This window comes from Contarinia nasturtii, unplaced genomic scaffold (genome assembly GCF_009176525.2).
Source record: "Contarinia nasturtii isolate CC-2019 unplaced genomic scaffold, AAFC_CNas_1.1 Cnas_scaffold_533, whole genome shotgun sequence".
Classification (NCBI taxonomy): Eukaryota; Metazoa; Arthropoda; class Insecta; order Diptera; family Cecidomyiidae; genus Contarinia; species Contarinia nasturtii.
In genome coordinates this window covers 3043841-3056188 of record NW_022197885.1, presented here as the reverse complement: position 1 = coordinate 3056188, position 12348 = coordinate 3043841, and the positions used below count along the sequence as shown (strand labels likewise).

The 12348-nt window shown below is 34.0% G+C and overlaps 1 protein-coding gene across 1 annotated transcript in view; it reads right to left on the bottom strand.

Moving 5' to 3' along the window:
* Nucleotides 1-12348, bottom strand: part of LOC116339896 (adenylate cyclase type 6) — a 63407-nt gene that overhangs the window by 11560 nt on the left and 39499 nt on the right. The window contains exons 2-4 of the mRNA XM_031765978.1: nucleotides 1782-1962; nucleotides 1283-1513; nucleotides 1012-1117 (exon numbers count right to left, since the gene is read on the bottom strand). Of these exons, the coding sequence (XP_031621838.1) occupies nucleotides 1012-1117; nucleotides 1283-1513; nucleotides 1782-1886 (442 nt within the window). The 5' untranslated portion in view covers nucleotides 1887-1962. The remainder of the gene's footprint in view (nucleotides 1-1011; nucleotides 1118-1282; nucleotides 1514-1781; nucleotides 1963-12348) is intronic.

Below are 12348 nucleotides of genomic sequence, written 5' to 3'. Positions count from 1 at the left end.
ACACACACACACACACACACACACACACACACACACACACACACACATACACAGACTGAAAACTGGTAAATGAATCATAAATGATTTCATGCGGAAAAAAGATGTTCGAAGGAAAGTGGTGCATCTGTGAACTGCACCAAATTAGCAACAAAATACATGTGAAGCGTCTGTGAAATATTTAAATCCGAATCAAGTGACTGAACGAACATTGATGTTGCGCTAACGTGTTCAATTTAGTAAACGCTGACAGCGAAGTGAAATCATTTCAACATAAAAATCATTCACTAACTGCATTATACACATTAGAGTAGTAGAGTACCCAAGACGAAAACAATTTGTCGCACACTGAAACTGTACCCAAGACGCATAAAATCATATTTCATTCTTGTCGACTCTTGAGACACATTTTACTACTTCTACGACTGTTGCTGCTGCTGCTGTTGCGAAAGAGAGATTTTCATTTTGCACAAAACATAGATGCTGTAATGTTGATAATAATTTTATCGTTGAATGTTCTTTGCTTGTTTTGGTTGGCAATGTCATTTTCTCTGATTGATTAACATGCACCATGTTGATGTTCGTACGAGGGCCGTTTGATTGTAACGTAGCGACGAGACTAATAAAAATCAATTTCAAAAAAATCTCATTCGTTGTGAATGTAATTTTCTTTATGATTATAAGTAGTCAATTTTTCATATTGAAAATCATTGAGTGTTCCACTTGGCCACGATAAAATGAGAAATTATTACAAAAAATGGCCTCCCGTTCTCTGTCACCAGACGACCGAAATTGAGTTTTCTTATCTTATGTTGGCGATGATCAAACAACCCTCGTATGCATATTTATATGGAAAATATTTTATCATTTGTTCACTCCGTTGAACACAGATTAGCTTTAGTTGTGAATGTATCATTGTAAAGCAGATGTGCACTGTTTGAATTTCTATGTTCAGTTATAAACATGTAAAATATAGTGAACGGTGACGCTGTAAAATCATAAACTATACTTTACCTTGATTAAAAGGTTGTTGTACGTCTCTGTTCATCATGGGGCTATTTGATGTTGACACCGAATGATTTGAACCAGACCCATCCATATTGAAACGAGTCACCCCAACCTTTATCACACAAAAATAATAAACACACAAAGGATCAATAATCAATCAACTGCACGAACATGTTATATTTCTTTTGCATATAACAGTATAATGAAGCGGTGGTTTAAAGTCCACACATCGAATAGAGTGAGATTAAATTCGAGACAAGTCGATTGTAAAACTTACCGCAATCAAGCTACTGCTGACAGAGCCACGACCCCTTTCAGCATTGTTAAAATGTTCGATAACTTCCCAGTTGGATTTTTTTGGCGTTGTTGTTGTGGCAGTGGTCAGTGAACTAATTAGAGGCGATTGCAACGATGGTACTTGTAATTCGAGTGAGATTTGTGGCGAACGAGACTGTCGTAATGAGGTTGAACGTCTTGCAATTCCCTTGCGAGAAGTGGTATCTTTCTCCTAAAAACGAGTTAAATTAACATAAAATATCAAAACAAACACTCGACGAAACAACAACAACAACATTATCCATCAACAACAAAAGAGAACTTAGTCAACTACCATTGTTAAATGTAAACGACACTAACGTTTCTAAGAAAAAAGAAATTGTTTGACGTTTGAAAATAAATGGCAAAGGATGTGAAATATTTTACACTGCTACTTCAAAAGCATAAATGGAAAATGATTGAAAAATGAAATAAAAAACCGAAGCTAAGAGTGAAAATACCTCTTTTGAACGTGGATTGCCTCTCAAGGATAACCGCTTACTCCATTCCTTTTTATGGCCTTCAGCTGAAAATGATCGCCACATTGGATGCTGAGACGACGACATGGTTGTTTTTGTGTTTGTTCAATCAACAAAAGTGGACAATCAACTTTGAAGTGAATCCACAAAGCTACTTGCTTAGCTGAAAGAAAAAAAAACAGATTGAATAAATGAATTAAATTTTTATTAAAATAATTGCAACGTAAAAAGTTTGTAATAAATTCAAACATTCATGAAAACGGATAAGTTTTACATGTATAAACAAGTTTAAAGTACAATAGCAATACTATGATTAGATTTTGTGAAATTTGATTGGAAAATATGGAAAACTCGCATGCAATTTGTTCGATGCAACGAAAAATTGACGACAGAGCTGTTATTTGTTGGAATAAATTCGCTGCATATTTTGTATGCTGAAAATCAGTTAAAAAAACTGCCATAAGCACTACAAAAAACTTACTCAAAAGTTCAGGTAATTTTTTATGTTTTGAAGCCAACGTTTCTTTATCGGGTGGATTGTGATTTATCGATCAATTGAAATGGGTTCAGTTTTGTAGTTGGTAAAAAGTTAAATGTGTATTGAACTTTTGACGTGTCAAAAATGCTGTAAAGTTTGTTATTGGTCACATATAACTCACAAATCATATGGTGAATTATACATTTTTTATATGGTCCAAGTCACGCAAACCAATGTAATTATCAGCGTTCTCAACGGCGGCCATTTTTCGATTCCGACGCCGATCCGACGCCGAGGATATTCAATCCGAGGCCGACCGATCTCCGAATATCTCGGATCGGATCGGATCGGTGGTCGGTCGTGGTCGGTGCTCGGAGTTCGGAAAAATTTAATGAAATGATTTTGACAAGAAGAAGAAATCGATTGAATACAGCGCACATCGAACAATTGTTATTTTTGAATAGAAATTTAAAATGATCTAAATTTTTAAAAACGAATGAATGAGATAAATTGACGATTAATAAAAATGGGTACAAAAGAAAAATTAATTCAATTTAAAAAAAATATTGGTTTTAATTTTGTGAGCATCCGATCAATATCCGAAAACCGAATTCCGAAAAAAAATCCGATGGAAAACTCGTTCCGACGCCGACCGAACTCCGAGTATTTTCGGTTCGGATCGGATCGGCGGTCGGTCGGCGGTCGGACCTCGGTCGGATTTGCGAACCCTGGTAATTATTATTATTATTATTCATGGCATCTGAACCGTATAATATAAAAATAAAACAAAACCTTGCTGAATAAATAATATTGTCAGAGCAAGTATTTTGTTGGTATGGCAAAAAAAATTCCATTCTTTGCCATCTTGTGGTTGGAGCGTATGTGGCTTGACTTCATGGAAAATAAACTTTTATTGGAATAAAATATACGAAGTGGGAGCAACAGAGAGTGGCAAAATTGATGTGCATTATTCGCGTCGTTATTTTTGTGTACCGTATATTGGATTATACAGGCACACAGTGAGCGCATTGTATAGTACATATAATTTTAAATGATTGTTTACGTATACTAGCGCCACAATCGATTCGACGTTCAACAAGTACAACTAAGCAGTTAGATGTGAAAACACATTCACGCACAACGTTAAATCGTAGCATACTCTGTAAGACAAGAGCAATAACTGGTGTTTAAACACCGTTTTAGAACGCCACCGTCTATTATTATCGTTCGTGGCGTTACTGTACGAAGACGTTTGTCAGTGGGCTCACCGTGTGTCTGTGTATACAGGCTACTTAGTGATAGCTGTTCACTTCTTGTTTTCTATACCGACATACACGACTATTGTTTAAACAAGGCATCATGAATTGAATTTTCTGCTATTTATCATATCTTTTTATAGGTAAATTTGATCCCGACTCGACAGCAAAAGCAAAGAAAAGAAGAAAAACGTAAACAAGTTACGGATAGAAAAAAGAAAATATGGAAAATATATTATAAAAAAGTAGAACATTAGAGAATGAAAAAAAATCAAACGAATTGGTGGTTTGCAATAAAAATGGCTCGTAAGCACGTAAATAAAAAGAATGAGATAAAAACTCATAACTATGACAACACAAGCGTCCTTCTTTTTATCGTCTTTGCAATTTTTCCATCAAAAAAAAAACTATTGGAAACACTACAACCTGTTTTTTTTTTTTCATTTCACAGCTTTAGCCGTCTTTGTATGGACTTTATTTTTCAAAATTGAATTTTCCCATTCACGGAACTAAATAATTCAATTACAGCAGAGAATTTGTTTTTAATGGAAAATAACTGATAACTTTGGGAGCCATAACTGATCTTAAGAATATTAAGATGCAAAATGGCTTGGCTATGAACTGTTACGAGGCACTCCAGCGCATTTCTGAAACGAACAACCTTAGGGTGGTTTGGATCAAATCTCATACTGGTATTCGGGGGCATGACCTGGCAGACGGGGCGGCAAAATTGGCTGCACACGATGCAATAGAGGGTCCAGAACCATACATACCAATTGAATATTCACGAGTCAAGAACCGATTAGCTACTTGGCTCAGCAACAGATCCCGCCTAAATTGGCAGGGTACGTTCTCATGTGAGCAAACGAAACACTTCGTTCAATTCACATGTTCAAAACTCACGGTGGAATTAGCCAAATTACCCAAGGAAGACCTCCGGATGGTAATTGGTTTACTTACCGGGCATGCCAGGGTCAATTCTCATATGAGAAATCTAAATCTCAGAGACGACCCGGACTGTAGGCTGTGTGGTGGAGAAGGGGAAACCACTGCCCACCTCATAGATAGATGTCCAATGTTGAATACCATACGGGCTGACTTCATGGGCTGGAGATCCTATCCTTTGATTCATGCACCGAGTGTATTCAAATTGGTAACATTTTTCAAACGGGCATGCGATGACAATCCATGCCTTAGAAACATTTTTGGATAAAAGACTATTCTAGTGTATTCAATACACACACGGGCGTCTTGCAATAAGTTATGAAACTTGAGCAACGAGTAACTATATTAAAATTTTACTGTTTAAATAGGACACTCCCCGTTTTAATCCAATAATCCAATAATCCAATGGAAAATATTGAATGAACTATGAATTTAATAAATGTTTGAAAAAAAAAAGATACAATGCATTTTTGTTTGAGTTTTTTGTTCTGATCGAATGCTTTTAAAGTGCATTTTTCAATTTGTCATTAATAGTATCATTAAAAGAGTAATTGGCTTTGATCTATTATTAATAGACTGTTACGGACGATCAATCCGTAATTACATCTCTCAACTGAACCTTGAAATCAATTAATTTAAACAAACTGCGATAGCGAATAATTTGTATAAATTTGTGAAAAATGAACATGCATTAATAAAAGAATAATATAATATTTTCATGGAGCAAAGTGCATGCATGCTAAACATGTTTGTTAAACCGAATATTTGCATTTTACGAAAATAAACTAAAGCCTTTCACATCATTCACATAAATATATATCGATGAAATCTATTTCTACAATTTATAATAGTTTTTCTCGGAATAATGAGGAAAATTCACAGAAACAGAGTCGAAGCGATTACTGCTATTATGTTGATTGGATAGAGTGAAGGGAAAAAGTAATTTTTCCGCTCGATTCAATTCGAAATTTAATTAACATCTGTTCATGTTGTAAAAGTCAATTTCAATATGTAGTTCCAAAGGAAATTAAATCCCATCCAATCACCTCCATGAAATCCATGAGCGTACTCACAGCAAACATGGTACACATAAAATGAAGAATACGATGTAAATGCGTCGGGCGGTTTGCACACTGGCATCCTGAACGATATTTTTGTATATGACAAACAAATCGATATTTCGATTTCCATTGAATTTCAATTTGGAGAATTATGCACGGTAATAACTTGGAATCCATTTTCAAATTTATCAAATAAAACAACTTTGATCGACACATGCTTCGAGGCCATAAATGATTTCTTTCGACGTTGTCTCCTTCTTCCTATATCAAACAAAAATATTACTTTTTTACTTCAATTGATATGGAATAATAAAATAGGCATAATATGTCAATTGATTGGATTCGAATTGTCTTTTGACTGATTGAATCGATCGTTGCATGCCTGAAAGATGAGTTTTTACACTTAATACATTTCCAGACGCATACACAAAATATATGATTTTCTGAAAAACACAGACACTTGACGCATTATCACAATCAGTAGCATCTGCACAACACATTGGCATATGAAATTGTGTATTCGAGGACATCTTCTTCTTTTCACCAGAGAGAATACAACAATTTTCTCCGTCACTACGTGGGAGCTTGTATGCATTTCTAAAATTCAGAGTTTGTTCAATATTTGCATTGATTTAAATTAATGTAAAATTTAGAGCAAACATTGAGTAAAATTAATTAAAATAACCAGGATATGAATATCATAACATAGTGTCAATTGTGCACATATTTAAATAGATCAATGTTGACAATGTGTATGTGATATGGGATGTCTGTATAAAATACATATAAATTAAGAATTGGTGATGTGCCATTCACCGCTTGAAAAAATGTGTGGACCGCAGAGCAACCGAAATGGATGATATACATTTGTATGTCGACCGTGATGCATGTGAATTTAATTGAATGAAATTGAACTAACTGTACTTGTTGCTATATCATCCATCATGCTTGAGCTCGAGAAACCACAAAATTCCTTTCGCTTGAAAATCTAAATCTAAAGTTTTGTCATTTTCAGTCGCATTTACATAATTGACAGATTGGCCTAATTTTGTTCCGAATTGAGTTGCACTCGACAAAATTCCGAAATCGCATGTCACATATCATCTGGAATGAATTTGTGTCAGTCGAGAAATTGGAATAGGATGATGCATGATTTATCTACAAGTTTGCAGCCACCGTTTGGCATTTGTTGGATCGAAAGCACACCTACAGTTTGTGCATTCAGTTGGCACGCATCTACGTTCAAACATTTTCATTTCTGCATTGAGCACTGAGGTAATGGGATATGTTTGCAAAACATTTCAATTGCATTGTAATGTGCTCTTAAATTATACGCATTTTTGCACGTTGATTATGAACGATGTTATTATGAGGTCAAGTGTGTAAGCCACATATTTTCATTAGAATAGATTTGCTCGTTTGATATACTTCGAAGTCACTCATCGTTTTGATCATGATATTTGATTTTAATTAGAGCAACTAAGTACTTTATTATGCGAGAATGTAATCGTAGCAAGAAAAAGTTTTGCACCGAACATTTTATACCAGAAAATGCTTGAAAATAAATTTTAAATGCATTTGCACAAGACAGCAGGAAATTGAAAACATTCGCCCAGCTCATGTAGACTTGTTGATGTGCGTGTGCTGGTGATTTGGTTTATGTTGTTTTCACCATCCGGCCATAATTTCAAGAGGGGAAAAAAGAAGAAGACATGTAGCGACAGAGATGGAAAATGATAGGATGCCATAATTGTCCGCTTAAAGTTCCAATTATGAAAACAGTTTGATTCGAGCATTTGGAGCTCGTTTTTTCGCTCATTGAGCATTAAGTGATGCTACATATTTCACTTGAATCACTGCTTTATATTCGTACTGATTAATTTGAAATGTTGAATTGAAAGTGAACGATTTAATTGCATTTTTCTTCATTGCATACGTCCACTCACAACGATGGACAGTTTAAATTGAATTTTACAATCTAGCATTTCACTTCTTTTTTGCCAGGAATAAAAACTTTTTTTTATTTTCACCATTTATACACTCCGCTCACTTGTCACAGATAAAGTACGCATCTCAATTGAAATGGGAGGGTGAAAATACACTTTGTCTGTCATATTTACATATACAATCTCAATTCATTGCCGATACAAAAGCTGTTACCGATTTTACCATTCAAATTTCTGCCTGCTTAAAATTCAAGGGATACTGTCAAAGTTTATCAAATCGTATCGTTCTATCAAAATATACTTTTATCGCAAACGTTCCAGACATCGAGAAAAGAAAAAAACCAAAAGTCTATCAAAATGTGGTTTGGTTCTTTTTATTTCGTCTCGACGATTTGGAAACGAGGGCAATCAGAAAAGTATATTTAGTTAAAATGAATGTCGATGACCGTATTTGCTATGGTCCAACATCGAATCGATTGAAAAATGTGAGCACATGATATGGATACCGATCCAAACGTCAGTTTTAAGCGATGAATATTTTTTTTTGCTTTCACTGAAGTATGAATAAAAAGTGAGCGAACCTTCGAAACATACAGGGGCGAACAAATTAATGTCTGAGCCAAAATGGAGACAAAAATTTGCATTTTCCAACAACTAAACGTCTAAATGAGAATTGCGAACTAATTTCTGTTCAAAAGTTCATAATTTGCAAGAGCAATTTATCTAGATTTTTTATATCAGAAAACCTGGAATTTTATTTGCAGAAATACCTGATAAACTAGGAATTATTGATGACTTACATATCGCTTTTCTAGGTTTTAACCCTTTTTCAAAAAATGTCCAACCCAATTTTTTCGAAAAACACTCGAGATTAAAATAGACAATGGAGACTCTTCATAGACGTAAAGGTTCGAGTACTATCTGTCAAAATATTTCCCCCTTTGCCAAGCGAAATTAATTCTGTCATTTCACAATAATACATTTTTTGGCTTGACAATATATAAGCTCTTCATTTAAAATGCATACACATACATAATTATTGAATCGTTGAAAAAAAAACATGTGGTAAAACATTTTTCTAACGTTTTTCATTAAAAAATTTATTTAAAAAAAATGTTTTATAAAAAAATTAATTTGTTTATAAATTACAATAATTTCAAAAAAAAAAAAAAAATCTTTCATCGATTAAATAAGAATACAATGTAAAGAGTAATACCAATGCGACACCTACCGTAAAAATGCAAAAAGAAACTTAGTTGGTCTCCATTGTAGCATTTTGGTCCGCCATGATAGCATCTTCGTTTTACTTGACCAATCACAAAACGAAGATGCTGTCATAGCGGACCAAAATGCTACAATCCCAAATAAGTTTCCTTTTGCATTTTTACGGTAGGTGTCGCATTGGAATTACTTTTTACATTGGATTCTTGTTCAATCTATAAAAAAAAATTGAAAATATTGTTATTTTTAAACAAATAAATTTAAAATATAGAGAATTTTTATGAAAAACGTAAGAAGAATATTTTATGATATGTTTCTTTTTTTTACTCGACCGTTCAAAAATTATGCATGTTGAATGAAGAGCTTATATATTGTCAAGCCAAAAAATGTATTATTGTGGAATGACATAGAGTGACATTTACATCAGCGCCGTATATCGGATTAATTTCGCTTAGCAAAGGGGGAAACGTCGTACTCGGTCCTTTGTATTTTCAAGGTAGAACTTGTTTTCCGAGTTATTCCATAGAAGATAGAAGGGGTATCAAGACGAGTATAGACCATAATTCCATAGACAATAGTTCCTGTCGCTATACAGAGGTATCAAATTCCGTATCAATCGCTTTTTATCAAAGTAAAATTCTTCATATGTACCGCATCAATTTTAACGTGTCTTGAATTGGATATTATTATTACCATGTTTCTGCCTAAAAGCCTTACTGAGCGAATGGCATGAATAAACCAGCTTTTGTGTTATAATCCTGAAATACATGCCTAGTCCTTTTCAGGTTAGAGAAAGTAAAATTGGTTTACATAAAAGATCAAGGAATCGAAAATAAATCGCATAAAAGAAAGAGTATCAGACTCTCAATACAGAAGTTATTAGCTTTTGATGTGAAAAAAGTCCATCATTTGTAATTGCTTCTTTTTTGTTCGCTGCAAATTGCAAATTATATACAAGTTAACAAGAAAAAATGTGATTTGAATTTATTCACATTTTGGGGAAAAAAGAAGGAAAAAATGTGAAGGCTTCTTTTATGCGGTTAGCTATTATTTATCTAAATTTCTTTCACGTGGTTCGATACTTTGGTAGCGGCTCAATAGCATTTTGATGAGGTGAGGGGTTTTCAAAAAAAATGCTCGATTAAATTTATGGATAAAGTATGAGCCTCGTGTTATTTTAAACTTTTTTTTCATTGTGCCTTTCAACGACCGCTTTTATGTATTTTATTACACAGCAGCCACCAGACAATGCTCAATATTTTATGGTGTAAATAAGTCGTGTTTATTCAGTTTATCGTACTACAATGAAGCACTTGGCCTTTGTGCGTGTATTCAAATGGATACGGTCTTCACCCTTTTCGTATTCATAATACTAAGCTCATATAACATTGGCCTTACATTAATTTTAATTGATAATTATATAATCGTAAAAAGTTTCGATATGAGAAAATGTTTGCATTTGAATGCGTAGAATTATTGACTCCACAAACAATCTCAAATATTTATTATTATTATTACCAAACAAATGCTTTCAAAAAACAAGAGCCGAAAAAGCGGTGTTTTGAAATTTAATGGAGATTCATGTGCTGCACAATGCGATGTATTAACCAAACATTTTTTAGAGAATAAATGAACATTTCTGGCATATGAGGAGCTCAATCAGAATAGAAACCACAGTTCCACAGCATACGTCATGTATGCAAACGAATTTATAATGTTTATATTATACATATGTACGCATTTGTCGGCACTGTCGAACGAAAGCTATAAACAAAATGGTTTCATAGAAATACCGCAAAGAGCTTTTATTTCACAGCAAGCTATCGCATAAATTTAACATTTCAAATATTTATGACACGGTGAATGAAACAAAGTTGTTCTACCGAAGAATTTGCAAAACGAAAAACTGAACGTAAACGTTATGAAAAACGGTAGTTTCTCTTGTTTCTACAAACTTGATGACTTTCGATAAACATTTATATTTGTACTAATTTTCATCGCGAAATTTTTAACGCAAATTTGTGCCAATTTTCCATTACGAAAACTATGTCTTTTTTTACCTTTAGCGTGTCATTATATGCGTGAACGTCATTCGCATTAAACATTTTATGTGTCAATTTTATTGAGTGGGTTTTAATGCATTTGTTTATATCGCATCATCAAAGCAAAAAAACAATTCTATTTCTCAATTTCCGTGTGCACTATTTATTCAATTTCAAAAATGAGTGAATCATTCTGCATTTTTCGTTTTTAATTCTATTTTAAATGTAAAGAAGTTTAGTTTATCCCAATGCAATATACCGTTCTCATCCAACGCTCGTCGCACAATTGAAATAAGTTGGAAAAAGTTTGAAAACAAAATGCATACCCCGTTGCGCTGATAAGCGGCATGCAAACACATTGTTGAGCAAAATATATTGTGAAATCAATTTTTTTCAAACACAAAAAACAGTGCAAAATTGCAGCAAGCAATTAAATTTTGTACTTTTGGAGTGTTCTCGTTTTTTTATGGAAATATGTGCTGCTTTTTTATATGCATTCCAATGAGATTATTACGATGATAACAATGAAAGGCACAAAAAGAGCATGCAAGAGAGTGTGAGTGTAAAGACAAAGTTTTCTGATTTGTGCGGTCGAAAATTTGTATGAACATAAAATTGTGGTTTCATATTTCAAAAACTTTCAAGAATTTATATTAAATAAGTTTGTGTTGTTTGGCAGAGTTCAGGTAACATGGTTGTTCGACGGTTTCATGCATTCAGAATAGTGTATGAGCTATTTACATCTTCTTTTTCACTCAATTCAACAGGTTTTATTCACTTCAGTTTAATCGTGCGGCTGTTGCATAATGTCTTTATAGTAAAAGTGTTCGAACGATTATAGCACAAGTATAAAATGATTTGGCAAGATTGTCGACGAGTCGTCTACGAACGCGTTCGTATAAAAACTGTTCGTTCGTAGAAACATTTTTTCGATTCGTATTCGTTCGTATTCACTAAGGAAGACGGCGTTCGTTCGCATTCGTTCGCAGAAAAATTTTCCGATTCGTTTTCGTTCGCGTTCGCTAAAGGAGATAGTTCGAGCGTTCGTTCGCATTCGTTCGTAGAAAGAATTTTCTGATTCGTGTTCGTTCGTGTTCGCTAAGGGAGACGGCGTGTTCGTTCCCATTCGTTCGTAGAAAGTTTTCCCCCATTCGTGACGAACGCGAACGAATACGAATATGAATGTTTCGTAGACATCTCTGTCGACGACACCCATACATCCACACAATGATGTCATGTAATTTGCAAATTCTCTCATAAATTTAAGTCTACAAGTCACTGTACACACGTTTGTACAAACGAAGATACCATGAATCACATGAAATGATATGGTTGATTGCATAATGTAAGTAAATCTACCTGTTGGCCCCTTTTTCTCAGAATGGATTTTATCATAGCTCATGATCTCGGAAATAAATCTATTTTTCCATCTTTATTATATACATATAAATTCCATAAAAAATGATGAGCCGCTCATTTTGGCACGTGAGTGCACGAAAATGTTTTAGTGGCAATATTTTTCGGGCGAAGAGTGGTGGATAAATGTTAAGTACGAGACAAGTGGTTACTCAATGCTGACCAATAATATCGTGTAAATCCG